This window comes from Lampetra fluviatilis, chromosome 8, assembly GCF_964198595.1.
Source record: "Lampetra fluviatilis chromosome 8, kcLamFluv1.1, whole genome shotgun sequence".
In the NCBI taxonomy this organism is placed as follows: Eukaryota; Metazoa; Chordata; class Hyperoartia; order Petromyzontiformes; family Petromyzontidae; genus Lampetra; species Lampetra fluviatilis.
In genome coordinates, this window is record NC_136282.1 from 14503180 (window position 1) to 14518241 (window position 15062).

The 15062-nt window shown below is 53.5% G+C and overlaps 1 protein-coding gene across 1 annotated transcript in view; it reads left to right on the forward strand.

The window, feature by feature from the left end:
* Positions 1-15062, forward strand: part of LOC144933927 (low-density lipoprotein receptor-related protein 6-like) — a 63868-nt gene that overhangs the window by 22300 nt on the left and 26506 nt on the right. The window contains exons 3-8 of the mRNA XM_078859239.1: positions 3751-3948; positions 5548-5744; positions 9627-9758; positions 11860-12134; positions 12527-12714; positions 13235-13406. Coding sequence (XP_078715365.1) covers positions 3751-3948; positions 5548-5744; positions 9627-9758; positions 11860-12134; positions 12527-12714; positions 13235-13406 — 1162 coding nt within the window. The remainder of the gene's footprint in view (positions 1-3750; positions 3949-5547; positions 5745-9626; positions 9759-11859; positions 12135-12526; positions 12715-13234; positions 13407-15062) is intronic.

The following is a 15062-nucleotide window of genomic DNA, read 5'->3' on the forward strand; positions in this document are numbered from 1 at the left end:
GACAAAGGCGGTCGGGCGTGGTGCTGGCCAACCACCCCCTCTTGTGCCGTGTCAGCTTCCATAGGTGCTTGCTAACAGCACTTGCCCCAACAGTCTGTTGCAGGCTATAGGGGAGATCTTTGGCGGTGGTTGTGGTGATGGTTGTGGTGGTGGTTGTGTTGGTGGCGATGGTTGCGGGTGGGGGGGGGTAGCGTTGGCTTTTACATGACGGACAGGCGAAGGAGGAGTGGGAAAGTGAAGTATGCCTTCTGTAGCTGTGGTCTAGTGACGCTCTCTCCTCCTCCCCCCCTCTCCTCCTCCCCTCTCCTCCTCGCTCTCCTTCCCAACCCCCACGCTGCCGCAGTCGTGCAGCACAAAGAAAGCAACTTTTTTTTGTTATCCCTCCTCCTTCGCTCGGCTCTCTCCCCCACCCCCCTCGCCGCCGCCACCACCGCCTCCTTTTAGCTATTGAGCCTTGCGTATTGCCCGAGTGAGTTTGAATGGGTGCTCGCTGGTGCATGCGGTTGGGATGGGGGTTACTGTCGGGGCTGGCCGCTGGCGTGGGTATGGAGGGGTAAAGGGTGGGGGGGTGGTGAGGCCGGAGTGCGGGTGAAGGCGGAGGGGGGTGGCAGCTCCAGCCAGTGGAAATTGAAATGGGTCTGGTTTTGGCCAGAACAAATTATACTGTCAAAGCAGATGTGATGTGTGACCCTAAGCGTATGGAACGTTTGCATCTTACTTTCCCCATTAGATAATTGCCCTAACTTGTCATTAGGCGGTGGCGGTTGCCTTGTGTTTTTTGAAAGTCTGAGTTTATATTTTTTTTGGTCGGGGTTAACATTTTTCTTCATTTACCACCGCCCCCCTTGACTCCACTGAACCCCCGTTTAAAAATAAACCCCACGTCCGTGATTTATTGCAGTTTAAATGCAGATATCCTGGGTGGATGAAATATAGTTTTCCTGCTCGGGGGAGGGGGGCAAGTCCTTGCGACTTAACTCGCAAAGTAGGGCAGAAAATGTTCCACCACATTAAGCTCGACCGCATATTTTCTCAAAAATGTTCTGCGACTGTAAATGACACTTCGCGTGCGCGCGTTTTGGGGTTTGCGCACGCCTACATCAAATGCGTTGTCGGCGCTCGCGTGGCCTGCTGGGCGCGACGCGAGACGCGACGGAATATCGACAACGGTCGTCCGGGCCGAGGTTTGCCCTGCGTGCGTCCCGCTCGTGTGGGAAACAATACCGACGATGGGTCGTGCTGCTTGGCTCTCCGACGATGCGTGCGTTTTGTCGGAGTTGTTGCCGCACATTTTTTGGTACGAAGCGGGGCGCCGCGGTGGCGAGATGTTGCATCCCTCGCCTGGTATACACGAGGTCGTGGGTTCGATCCCGACCCTGACACCTGTATATTTGGAGTTTGCGTGTCTCTCTTCCTGTCTTGTGGATTTTTATCCGGGTCCTCGGTTTTTTCCCGTCACCTTGAGAATCGACGCGCTTTTTAAGAGTATTTGGAGACAATACATTTCCACGCAATAAGCCACTTTGTTGAGCTATCATTTGTGGTCAGGTCGCTTCTGAAAAAAGAGCTACATAGCTCAGTGGGCCTTACCTGTTCACATAAAAATAGTAAAAAAATAGATTAAGCGTGTACGTTTTGTCCCCACGCCCCGCTGGGAGATTTTTTTCGGGAGCTCAATCGCTTCCGCGAGGGAAGCACGATGCAGATGAACAAATGAGATGGAGTGCATTCAGTTCCTGAAGAAGCCTCCCCAAGCACGTGATATCGAAACGCCGGACATGCCGATCAACACACGGTGCATCGGAGGAGGGCAGCTGTGACCCTTTGTGTGTTTATTTTGGGAAAACCATACCTTGTAGGTCCGGAGTTGGTGGGTCGCACAGATTTTCAGAACTCCCATTCCTTCTGTGTAAACATCAGCACTGGAGAGACAAAGGCAGCCGGGCATGGTTCTAGTTAAGTGGGCTAGGAGATGGCAGGACAGCAAGTGGCGTGGTGATCCGGTCTGTTGTGGACCTAGACTGTGTTTCATTGTATCCATGGTTTTACTCGGGGTAATTTGGTTTATGCAATGTACCCTGTACTCATTGTAAGGCTGAGCCTAGGAGAGGGCCAGGCCCAGTTTAGGTATCACTCGCCACCGATGTTATCCATGGCTGGGAATCGACCGCAGGTTGTTGAGGATTGCAGACATTTGTGCGAACCAGTGCGTCGGCCCCCCTCCCCACGTACACACGCACACATACAAAGGACAAAGATTCCCGTTTACCCACACACACACAAAGAGGCACACACACAAAGACGCGCGCACACACACACAGGCATGTGTGGGTGTGGTGGTGTACTCCTGTAATCCAGTGCCTTCGAAGCTGCCTGCGTGGATCACAGATTTCGTCCTGTTTGCAAAACTTCCTGGAAGAAGACGGTACAGCAAGTAGGCTGCCAGAATATCTGTACGAGTTTTAACAAGCGTGTTTTACACCCCTCTCACACACACGCTTACGCAAGCATGTGTGTGGGTTTTCTCCCGTTACTCCAGTTTACACCCCCACCCCAGAGACACAAACACCCCTCATATAGCTTTGATATACTTTTGGAGCAAGTGCCATTAGCGAGCACCTATGAAGATCGGCATTGCACACGAGGGGGTGGGTGACCGGCGCCCAGTGCTGCTGTTTTATACTCCACACTAGGTAGTCATTTGAGGCCGAGTTGACCTTGTGGAGGGACCGGATTATATAATTGTCACACATGTAGAACACTCTGTTAGGGAAATGACCAAGCCTTCCAGCCTGTCATTATCTTTCGCCATGATCTAAGCACTGCTGGATGAAGTCCTCTCCAAACCGTCTCCCTCCTGCAGATTCCCTGTGTCATTATCAGTATTGTCAAACAACGGAAACAGACGGAACACCGTATTCAAGGGTTTAGCGGTTGGCTTTCAAAATCTAAAAATGTCCAACACGGGAGCTGTGGAGCATCTGGGGAGCCTCTGTGCGAGCGGAAATTAGCAAATACAAACGCACCTCGGAGCCCTTTCTTAAAAAAAACAATTTGCACTCCGTGAGTGTCAGAGAGTAGAGGGGGCAGTTAGTGTACCCGCGCTATGAACTCTCGCCTGATTTCCATCGCCCGTCGTGTGTAACGCCCGTTATCAAGTTACTCCGATGAATTGCATAGTAAAAGAAGAGAGCACGTGACTATTGTAATTTGTCTCGGAGAGCAGCGCTAGGTAAGGAACAGCATGATGTGTGTATGTTGGAACTTCTTTCGCACCGTACGTAGCCAATCGTGCTCATCGGAGGTGCGAGGGAAGGACAACAAACTAAACGGAAAAAGCAGTTATAAATGAGTTTTCAATCTAGATAATTTAAATGATAACAATTTTAAGAACTAATCCTGCAAAGCCTCACCGTGTCTCACAATTCTCACGCACGGCTACACGACGTTTCGCTTGCAACTGCGCCAAGCGTCTTCAGGAGAGAACGCAGGACGTGTCCTGGGTTCTGTCTTGAAGATGCTGAGGCTCACACTTGCGCATACCGGTGTGCTTTAGCGATAACAATCGGTGCATTGTTCAACGTTTGTACGCGTTACAGTTTCATTGATTTGGCCATGTCGTGCGGTGGACATGCATGAGGCTCGATGGTTAACGCACGGATCAATTATGAATCAAACGGAATCGTCCCTTGCAATCCCTGCGGAGTTAAATCTGAACGGGCGGTATCTCTCCGCCGGTGGCCCACGCAGATTCATGTACTGGACGGACTGGGGCGAGGTGCCGAAGATCGAGAGGGCGGGCATGGACGGCACGTCGCGCTCCGTGCTCATCATCGACAACATCTACTGGCCCAATGGCCTCACGCTCGACTACGACGGCGGCAAGCTCTACTGGGCCGACGCCAAGCTCAACTACATCCACCGGTGCAACCTGGACGGCTCCTTCCGGTCAGTGCTACCACGCACCCACCTGCGGTATCTGACCGCACGCACGCACGACCGCACGCGCTGATTGCAAGAACTGCCGCGTTCACATCTCCGGACGTGACCGCAGCACGTACAACCGCTTCGAAATCGCGACCCCCGAATTGTGGCAATTCACCGAATGACTCGGTGGGTGGGGGGGGGAGGGGTTGGTGGTGAACGGTTACAGGCCGGTTGATAGAAGAAGAAAAACAAAAACCCTCTTGCACATTGAGAAGAAAAAAAACCGCAACTTTTGCGCCAAGTTGTGAGAGTCTCCGAGTGCAGCCACAAATATTTCCCCCTTCTCCTCTGTGACTGGCCATGCCTGTGTACTCGCAAGTCATTATTCGCACATTCACAGGACTCGGGTCTTCTTCGGCCCGCACCCCTTTCTGTCTCGGCTGTTGGCAACGATCTCGTAACGCGCGATTGATTTGTTTTATTTTTTTTCTTCCAGTGTGCATTATTTTCACAAGCGGGGTGAGAAGCTTTACAAATCCACATGTTGTGGGCAATTGTACAAGTGAAGCCTGGTCCCCGATCCGTTTGCTCTTGTCGTGCTCGCGCGTGCGCTCGTGTTTTTCTGTAACTGCCGCTGACGCCAAGCAGCGGCAGCGGTCAGACTGTGTGCGTAGTGGCGCGCCGATGAAATTGGCCGAGTGGTTTCCTTTACGTGTGTTTGTTTGGATCTGTGCAAAGCGACCGCTGCACTTTTCTCGTGTGGACCTGAAGGCTCTGTTTGTTATTTTATTTTACCACCCCGTCCCACCACTTGCAGAAACCGCTCGCCGCATTACACGTCAGCAGGCCACCCAGTTTTCTTGAGTTTTCGGTCAACATCAATCCGAGACCTGATAAAGACATCTTCTGCTGTTTCTCACGTTGCCGGCATCTTTTTAGTGTCGTCGGTGAGCCCCGGGGACAAGATCGCTCACTCGTTGGAAAGCACCTGGCAAAGCTTGAGTGGTTCCAATTTCTTAATGTGGCCAAACAGTGAATTGTTCGATTAACCGCTGGAAAACGAGGTGGGGTAGGCAAATAAATAATGCTTGGCAGCCGTGATGAAGAAAATCGGCTTGTTTCGCGAGCCCTCTGTTGGACTTTGGCCACCCACCGTGAAATTCGCGTCAACTTGGATGAAATGTGCTGTGATGTGGGCAAGAGATGGCAGCACAGCAATTATCAATCAAATGTCTCGCCCCCTCTTGTGTGTGTGGTGGGTTTTCTCCGGATTCCTTCAGTTCCCCCCCACCCCCCACCATCACAAGTGGCCACACACCAATGCTATATACATACAGAGCATTATTTAAGTTAAGTTTGCATCCTACAACCCTCTACTTGGCTTCCCACCTTTTTTTAACAATTCAGAGGCTCGCACTACACGACCGACTGCACCCCTCCACCCCCTGCCCCGCTAACGTGGAATTTCAAACCATTTTCTCAGAGCCGCTGGCATAACCTAAGACGGGAGGTGGGGGAGGAGGGGGTAAGCTGTGAGAAGTTGCCGGACACACTTTGAGGCTTCATCCTCTGCCTCACCACCCCCCGTTCCCCTCTGCCCGGCATGTCTGCGGCGCGCAGGCAAGACGTGATCGCGGGGAACCTACCGCACCCGTTTGCGCTCACGGTGTTTGGCGACACGCTCTACTGGACCGACTGGCAGACGCGCTCCATCCAGGCGTGCCACAAGGAGACGGGCGAGCGCCGCCAGGAGATCCTCTCCAACATCTACTCGCCCATGGACATTCACATCTACAGCGCGCAGCGCCAGCCCGCAGGTCGGTGGTGCTTGCAAACAATACTTATTTTTTTTACTAAAAACGATTGTAAACTAAATTTCGATTGAAAGCTTTCGTGACTGCAGGGATTCATCTTCTTGGTTCTTTCGGTAAAGTCACGTGACTTTACCGAAAGAACCAAGAGGATTGTAAACTAATTTTGTTATCTTTCCAAGTAAGGTCCACTGAGCTATATTTATGGCGCTTTTTCTGAAGTTACCTGGCCATCACAAATGATAGCTCAACGAAGTGGCTTTGACATCTATGAAACTACTGGACATCTGTGAAAAAGAGCCTCATGGCTCATCGGATTCCTCCAGTGTAACTTAATATTCCGATTCTGCTTATCGTTTGGACATTTCTAGCAGCCAAATACTCTAAACGTATATTTCTCAAATTTAGAGAGAGAAACCGGAGGAGCTGGAGAAAAATCCACGCGACCACAGGGCGAACATGCAAACTCCAAATAGACAGGCATCGTCAGGGTTGGGATCGAACAATGACCTCCTGTATACCAGGCGAGGTAGTCAACATCTCGCCACCGTGGCGCCGCTGGCCTGTCCGATGGACACGGCACGCTCGTGTCGCTCGGTGCAGTTCCAGTTAAAGCGGCCGGGTCGACTTGGTCATCCGGCACTCGCCGAATCGCTCCGGTCACTCGTTCACTGGCGGTCAGTCGCCTGCCTGTCGCCCAACTATCACTGCTGCTACTACTACTACCACCACCATGCTGACTGATCAGAGTGAATGTCACTCGTTGGTTTTTCCACGCGTGTTGAGGACACGGTCTACTTGTCTCATCGACCACACTGCAGGACACAGCTCTTGCCTTCCCGATTCCTCCCCTCCTCACTGCTCCACTTGGGAATTCTCCTCCGTAGTCTTTTTCTATTTATCTATCCATCCCAAGCACTTATTAAATGTGGAACACTCTTATCTGTAACGACACTTGATGCGGAAATGTTTTGCTGGTCGCTTGGCGGTGTGGGCCTTTGTGCCGTGCTCTGCAACGGCGGCGGTGGGGGGGAGGTGCGGGGTACGCGACTTTCAAGCGACGGGCGCATTCGCGAGCGATCACAGTGAAACCCAGCTGTGCTCCAGGGAGCGCCAGAAGACGGGAAAGAGGAGGACACGGAATGAGGTGGAAAAGACGGGGAGGAGAGTGATGGCGGGGAGAGGTCAGGAACGGGGGGCAGTGCAAGGGGGGCATGTGGGAAGAGCTGGTCCTTGGCTCCTCTGGCCAAGGGAGGAGCTGGTCCATGGCTCAAGCTCCATACGTCCCATCCCCTCCTTGCTGGTTGACGCGCTTGTGCCCTCCCTGGCAGAGCAGCTATCCGAGCCCCATTGTCTCACTGCAGCTTACGGGCACACCGCTAATTATTTGCTTCCGAGAATATAAACGCTTGTTCAAAAGTGGTACAGAAATCCACGCATATGCCCGACTTTTCTTCCTCGTTTGGCTCGCAGCGTGGTTTTTCTTTTGGGAATATACCGTCATCGTTGCCCCGTTACTCTCCCGTAATTTTTTTTATTCACAATGACTCTTACGCCACAGACAACTTGCACTGCAGCCTTTTGAGCTATTATTGTGGGATGAAGCGTTGGCATAGAGGTGAGCATTGCACTGCACCATGAACCTGGCATCTGTTCAATTCCCTGCCCGTGGCTAACATCAGCGATAACGTTTGCTGGTTAACCCTTACACTCAAGGCTGGCCGATAGAATTAAACGCGCGCGCACGCACACACACGAAGTGACGCGAGTGAATTTTCACTGTGCCCCTGACCGCCACCCTAAAACTAATCTTGTCATAACCTCAACAGTGATCGTTCTCCTATGCTTGGTCGTAAAGTTAACAACCTTTTTCTGAACAACTAAATTGAGATTTAAAATAAACTCTTTTTCGACATGTTGCTATCATTGGCCTTGATCTTGTCTACATAATAATGAATAACTTTCGATCCCGTTGTCAGTCTGACGGATGGAATGTCTGTCCTTGTTGTCCAGTCTTGGAGGTGGTTTTTTATCTTTTGTTAACCAAACATTACCGCCACGCTGGCCAGAGTGGGGGGTCATCAAGCTGCGTTCTTGACCAGTTCGCATATCTCTGGCAAACTGATGTTATCTGTTGGCGGGAATCAAACACTGGGTTGAGAATGGGTTGGGGGGGTTGCAGAGTTCATCGTGTAACGAGCTTGCCCTGAGCCGCACACTGCACAGGTGCACCATGGTGTACTTTGACCTTTAACCTTCCACCGCCCATGTGTTTTTTTCTTTACCCTCGCACAGACCCAAAGTTTAACGTCAGCATCATCAGTTCCATTGGCGATCCCTATCTCGTAGCAAGGAAAGCAAATTGTGAAATATTAACTTGCTTGTCTGTGTTTTTTTTTTCACCACTTTTCCCGCACCCGTCCCCACCTCAATTTTTTTTACACAGCGATAAAAAAACACCCACAATCCTCAGCATGACTGTTGCTGACGTGGGATTGTTATCCTAACTTTGTTTTTGTTGTTTGCGGATCTGATTAGCTCTGTAAATGTTGTGATGTAATTTTCTGCCACTTTCCTCCAGGCTTGCATTGTCGCGCACCACCGAACCTTGGCTTTCTCACCATTATCCCCAGAACGTGCACACACGCATGCATGCCGCGACGCCCGGCCGGCGCCCTGTTCTCTCCGCCGTAGCTCGCACGCATCATTAGGCCGGCGAAGTGGGAATCGCGGCGAAGGAAAACGGCGGGCTCCCCTGTTGCGGAGGACCCGCCGCGACCGAAAAGGGGGGGACCTCGAAAGCCCGTTGCGCGCGTCGCGCTTAAAAAAAAAAATCTACGGATGCCCTCGCGCGGAAAAATCCACGCGCGTCTCTCGCATTCCGCCGCTTCGGAAACGCGCAGCTTTGGCAAGACTCGTCCGCTCGTCTCGGAGCCAAGCGGCACGGCGCGGCGCGCGCGTGTCCGCTCGCGCACGTGCGCAGCCTGGCGGAGCGTGCGTTTTAGTTTTCCGGCCAAGATCGCTCGCACGCTCTGCGCGCGCTCTCTCTCTCTGTGTCTACACCCCTCCTCCTCCCCCTCGAGGGGGGCGCGGCGGGGGCAAGGAGGGGGGGGTGGAGAAGGGTCACGAGGCTGGCGTTTCGTTGCGTGTCACGTCTGCGCTCGGCAGCGGCGGTAGCGCAGCTTGGAGCGAGTCCAGCTTCCCCGCCCCCCCCCCCTGTCCCCGTCCCCCTTGTGTTTGTCGGCCCGTGGGCCCTCCCGGCTCGCTTGGCGGGAGCGTAAAGCGTGGCGGCCGCCTCCACCACCGCGCTCGCCTCCATCCCTCCGAGCCTCTGCCAAGCTCTGATTAGGCCGTGGGGGAAGGGACTCGCTTGCTTGCTCATTTGCCTCGAGCTCTGGTGAAAAAAACATTTTATATATATACTGACAAAGATCCCCCATATAGCCTTAAAATGCTGCAGGGGCAAGTGCTGTTAGCGAGCACCTAATGAAGGCCGGAACGGTACACGAGGGGGTGGGTGTCCAACACCACGCCTGACCGCCTTTGTCTCCCCAGTCACGATGTTTACACATCGCACCAAGTACTCATTTGAGGCCGAGTCTACCTAGGGTAGGCCCAGGACCGGTTCAGATAATCGTCACTGGTGTTGGCCGTCAGCGGGAATCGAACCGTGTCGCCAGGTTCGTAGCGCAGCGCGCTGTCCGCTACGCTGCCGATCCCCATACACACGCGCACACATACAGCGAATATAAAACTCGAAGGCTATTATTTATTTTCCCCCACTCCTCCATGTCCTGTGTGTTTCCTTGCTTGCGTGCTCAACCGTGCGTGTTTTGTGTTTCTCCATCCTGCTCCGTCCGTGCGTGCGTACGTTTATTCCATCCCCAGGATCGAGCCCCTGCGATCGCGACAACGGAGGCTGCTCGCACCTCTGCCTGCTGTCGCCGAACAAGCCCTTCTTCTCGTGCGCCTGTCCCACCGGCGTGCGGCTCCTGGACAACAACAAGACCTGCCGCAACGGTGCGACCCCGTGAACCTGCGATCCTGTGACCTGCGACCCTGTGACCTGCGACCCTGTGACCTTGCTACCCTTTCCGGGGCAAGGGGGGCGGGAGTGTTCCGATTTTGGGGGAAATTGGACACTTTTTAAATTTCACAGCAGAATCATAATATTTATTTATATTGGAGGAATTCTGAGCTATTTTATCAATGTTTTATTTTACCAAATAGCTTTTTTTTCAGAAGTAACCTGGCCACAAATGATAGGTCAACGAAGTGGCTGATCATGTGGAAATTTATAGCAGCCAAATTTTCAAAACGCATGTTCCTAAATGTGGAGGGGACAACGGAGGACCCGGAGAAAAATCCACGTGACCACGGGGATGAGAGAGAGCGAGAGACACGCAAACTCCAAATATACAACAGGCGTCGGGGTTGGGATCGAACCCACGACCTCCTGTATACGAGGCAATTCAGTTAACATCTCGCCACCGTAGCAATCTTATGTGGGACCGCGTGGCGTTGCAGGATAGTATTGCGATGGCGCCGCTGATATGCTCAGTGACGCCGGCTCCACACCTCCGATTAGCACGGTTGGCTACGTATGGTGCAAGAGAAGTTCAACCTACATACAACATACAACATCCTGTGTTCCAGTCTGGGTTTTAGCCGTGGCACGTGGTTCAACGGGGTTCCTGGGTGTAGCGAAATCAAAAAGTGTTTGTCCGCCATATAACAAATGCCTCTTGTGGTAGGGCATGTGAGGCGGTGCACTTATTCTGAATAAGAGGCAATTGAAAGGTTTTAAAAAGTTCCATTTTGATGTCCCCTATCAGAGGCTGTGCTTTAACATGGGGTGATGCTATGCAACTATTTTTAGAGTTTTCTATAAGAAACCACGTCCCGTGTGACCTGATGTTAATATATATGTATGTGGAAATTATTTCGCACCGTAGGTCTCTGATATGGCTGCTCACCCCAAGCTATACATGCTCTGATACGTGCATTGTCTTCGTACTGTTTGCCTTTTGCGGTTGTTCTCTGGTCTGACACTGGTGTGACACGGCCGTAAACAAGGCTGTCTCTGGTGTTGGCCAGTCAGCTTCAAAGACAATGCAGATATTATTATCAGCGCATGTTTTTTTTACATGTTCACCACAAGTACGTGTGCTTAATGCAGGCCTGATTCCTTGCAAACGGTATCTATTTGGTGTTTGAACATCTTAACACCTCCTGTTTTATTGCCAGAAAGGGTAAAACCTGTTCCTATTTTTCATAGCAAAGAAATAAGTTTGTAATCTAGATTATTTAAAAGTGCATAGCTCCAGTGACTTCCTCATATCGGAAGGAAGAGCGTTCTAGACGGCCGCAGAAGCGTGATAGCAGTGACCGTGTTTGTAACGTAACTCAGATGAAAATAAAGAAATTATTTGACAGGGAGGTGTCAAGCGGGCAGAGGGTGGTGGGGGGGGCCACTGCAGATGTAAGAATTGCCTGAAGACGCTTAAAATAGGTGCCACCGTTTAACCATGACCCCATCCGGAAACGTGTGGGTATATCCACGGTTCAGTTTCACTTTGTGAAACTCACTGTAAAAATAGCTGCAATATTGACAACGGTAATAAAAGCACACATTGCGCACTTTTTTCCAGGAAGCAATAAAAAACGACTCCATTGTCTTCACCCTGCAGTCCTGGCAGGGCTCTCCCAGCCACCGGATACACACACACACTTGCAGCAGAAGTAAGAAGAAAAATAATATCAATCTCCACCTCCGCACCCTTGAGAGTCGCATTCTTTTAGATGTTCTAAATAACCGTGGTGGTGCTCTACTGCCGTTAGGGTCACGGTCAAGGAAGAGAGCCCCCACCTCCCGCTACCCCCCCCCCCCACACTACAAACCTGACGACCCGAGTTCGATTCCTGCTGACGGCCAACACCAGTGACGAGTAGGAACAGGTTCTGGGCTTCCCCTAAGTCGACTCAGCCTAAAATGAATACCTGTCATGATGTGTAAACAACACCACGTGGGCCTTCATAGGTGCTGCTCGCGAACGGCACTTACCCCAACACTCCGTTAAGGTTACACCGCGGGATCTTTGTCTCTGTGTGCGTGACGTAGGCCCCGCGGAGTTGCTGCTGCTGGCGCGACGCACCGACCTCCGCACCATCTCGCTGGACACGCCGGACTTCACGGCGGTGATGCTGCCGCTGGAGGGCGTGCGCCACGCCATCGCCCTCGACTTCCACCCGGGCGAGCACCACGTCGTCGACCGCCACCCGCGTGACGACGCCGCTGGCGCCGGCCCTGACGGCGAAGGCGGCGGTCACGTGTACTGGACGGACGACAACGCCCAGACGATTCGGCGCGCCAGGCTCGACGGCTCCGCTAGCGAGGTGCGGCGACGGCGCCCGTGCTCGTCCGTCGGCTCTCGCCCGCTCGTTCGCTCGCCCGCCAGCCCGCACTTCCGCTCTCTCACTTGACTGCTCGCTCGCTCGCTCGCTGGCTTGCCCGCTCGCTTACTCGCCTGCTTGCCAGCCATCTGCTCTTTCGTTCTCTCACGCGCCCGCACGTCCCGTCACCAGCTTGATCGCCCCCTTTTCCACTTCCTCACCTGCTCGCTCTCTTGCCCGCACGCTTCACTCGCCCGCCCGCCTACCCACCCGGCCCCCCACCCTCTTACCTGGCAGCCTTGGCCAGTCTGTAACTGGAATTGAACCGTCACGTGTTTGGTCGTACGCGTGCGGTGCGATTGACGCGCGCCCTACACCTCTTTGCGGGGCCGCAGGTGCTCGTCTCGCTGGAGATCGAACACCCCGACGGCATCGCCGTGGACTGGGTGGCGCGCAACCTCTACTGGACCGACACGGGCACGGATCGCATCGAGGTGGCGCGCCTCGACGGCTCGAGCCGCCGCGTGCTCGTGAGCGACGGGCTCGACGAACCCAGGGCCATCGTCCTTGACCCCATGGCCGGGTGAGTGAGGGTCACGCGAATCGCGGGTTGGGGGGCGGGTGGTGCGGGAGGAGAGTGGTGCGGGTGAAGCCAGGCGGTCGTTGACGCCGGGCGGTCGTTGACGCCGCCGGCCTTGCAACGACGTATGTATGTTGAACTTCTTTCTATGTTGAACTTCTTTCACACCGTACGTAACCAACCCGCGCTAATCACCCGGTGCAAGTTTCTTAAATCCCCCCACCCTCCCCCAACCTTCCCAATGCCTCTGTCCACCCAGCAGTATGAATTTGTTCACCACAGTCAGTATTACTAAGTATGTGAAACTCCCACCACTTCAAAGGTGTCTGGCCAGCATGAAAGAGTAGGCCAAACACCCTCTCCAAGGGGCTCTCTTTAAAGCCCCTTTTCTGCCAGCAATTGGTGTAATCAAGCAATTGCAGGGCCACACCGTCTCCGAATCTGCTACTCGAGCAATTGTGCATTTTGGTTCTGCTCCTCATTTGCACGTGTGTCGCGTGTCCACCGTCGCGCCGCCGTGCAGCTACATGTACTGGAGTGACTGGGGAGAGATGCCCAAGATCGAGCGGGCTTACCTGGATGGGACGGAGCGATCGGTGCTGGTCAACACCTCCCTCGGCTGGCCCAACGGCCTCGCCCTCGACTACTCCGAGGGCAAGATCTACTGGGGCGATGCCAAGACCGACAAGATTGAGGTGCGGCTCTCTTTCTCGCTCTCTGTGCACGCAAGTGTGGCAGGGAGGGGGAGCGGTAGTGCAGCGGTTAACTCGGTGCGCTAGAACCCGGCGACCTGAGTTCGATTCCCGCTCACGGCCACCGATGGATGAAAGGCTTCCGTACGCCATGTCGATCGCGGGGTTTTACTTTTGCCGTACTTTGTCACGCGCATTCGTGCGCTTTGGTGAACAGGTTGGTCGGTGCGGGCTAGGGGGTAGGAGGAGAGCGGAGACCGGCTCCGATAAGCACCCGGCCACTGACGTTAGTCGTGGTTGGGTTATTGAACTCGGGTGGCCAGATTCGCGATAGCTACTCGACCGCTGCCTTTTTTCAAGTAAAAAGGTGTAGAGAGAGAGGAGAGGAGAGAAAGAAAGAAAGAAAAAATGTTCTTGTACCCGGACGCTTTTAGCGGCGGAGTCACGTCAAACAACGCCGTCACGGCGCGCGGCTACCGTGTCGTTTGTAACGCGGGGAGACGAGCGAGCGGCGGTCCGTTTCGGCTTTCTCAGTTGAGCAAACATCCTTGTTTTGATTGGCATGGGAGGGAGGTGCGGCGACGACGCCGCCGCCGCCACCACAATTACCCCGGCGCTCGTGCAACACCTGCACTGTGGCTGGCCCCGGCCGAGCCGTCGCCACGCCCGGGCTGGCTGCCGGCAGGGGAAGGAGGCGACGGCCGTCACGCCCACCGGGGGCCCCCACGCTCCCATACACGACGGGGCGGGGGGGGGGGAGGAACGTTGCGCCACCGCGGTCCCTGTTATTACACAAAAGCCGCTCGCATTCTTGCTCTGAGCCGTAATGCCGCGTGCGTGCGTGCTCGGGTGGTAGCCACACAGTGGCTGGAACTCAGAAGCTAAGCAGGTGTCAAGCCTGGTGCATGCATGGATGGGAGGCTGCCTGGCGTTTCACGATTGGGCGGCTAGGTTCGTGTAGTTTAGCAATGGTTTCTTGAGTTCATCTGTTAGGAGCGTTGAGCGTTTACACCCTCGTTTTGGGTTGCGAGTTTTAAAATCGTCCTCGGATATAGAACGTGTGTTGCCCTATGTTGTCACGTCATGGAAGCGAAGCGTGGCCTGGGTAGTACTGCGATGGGTGACCGCCTGGACTTGCCAGGTGTTGGAGACGTGCGGCCTGCGAATTGGCCTCGAGATGGCAGTCCCGAGTGTCACCCCCTTGTATGGGTGTGCTGGGTTTTCTCCGGGTGGTTCATGCCACACATGCAGCCTAACTAATAATGAAATTGGCCAAACATCACAAAGAAGGCTTGAGACTCAATGGTGGTTTCCCTGGATAAATAAAGGATCTGATGATTATTGTCATTATTCTTGTTCCTTCTCTGAAGGTTGTTTTCACTGTGGCATTTTATTTTCATTTTTTTTTACTTTGTAAAGATAATTTAACAGACGAAAAGACATCGGGCCACATTCCCAACTTGGCAAAACAACCGCAGTGCTTCGCCCAACGCCTTGGCGATTTGCCACGCCGACGGTGATGGGTTAAACGTCGGCATATTTTTGCCAATAAATTCGACGCAAATAAACATTCGCAAACACGTGGAATCAAGGCCAGCGCTCGCTAATGATTTGCGACGAAGATAAAAAAAATTACGCGCACGGGAAATGTTGCAGTTT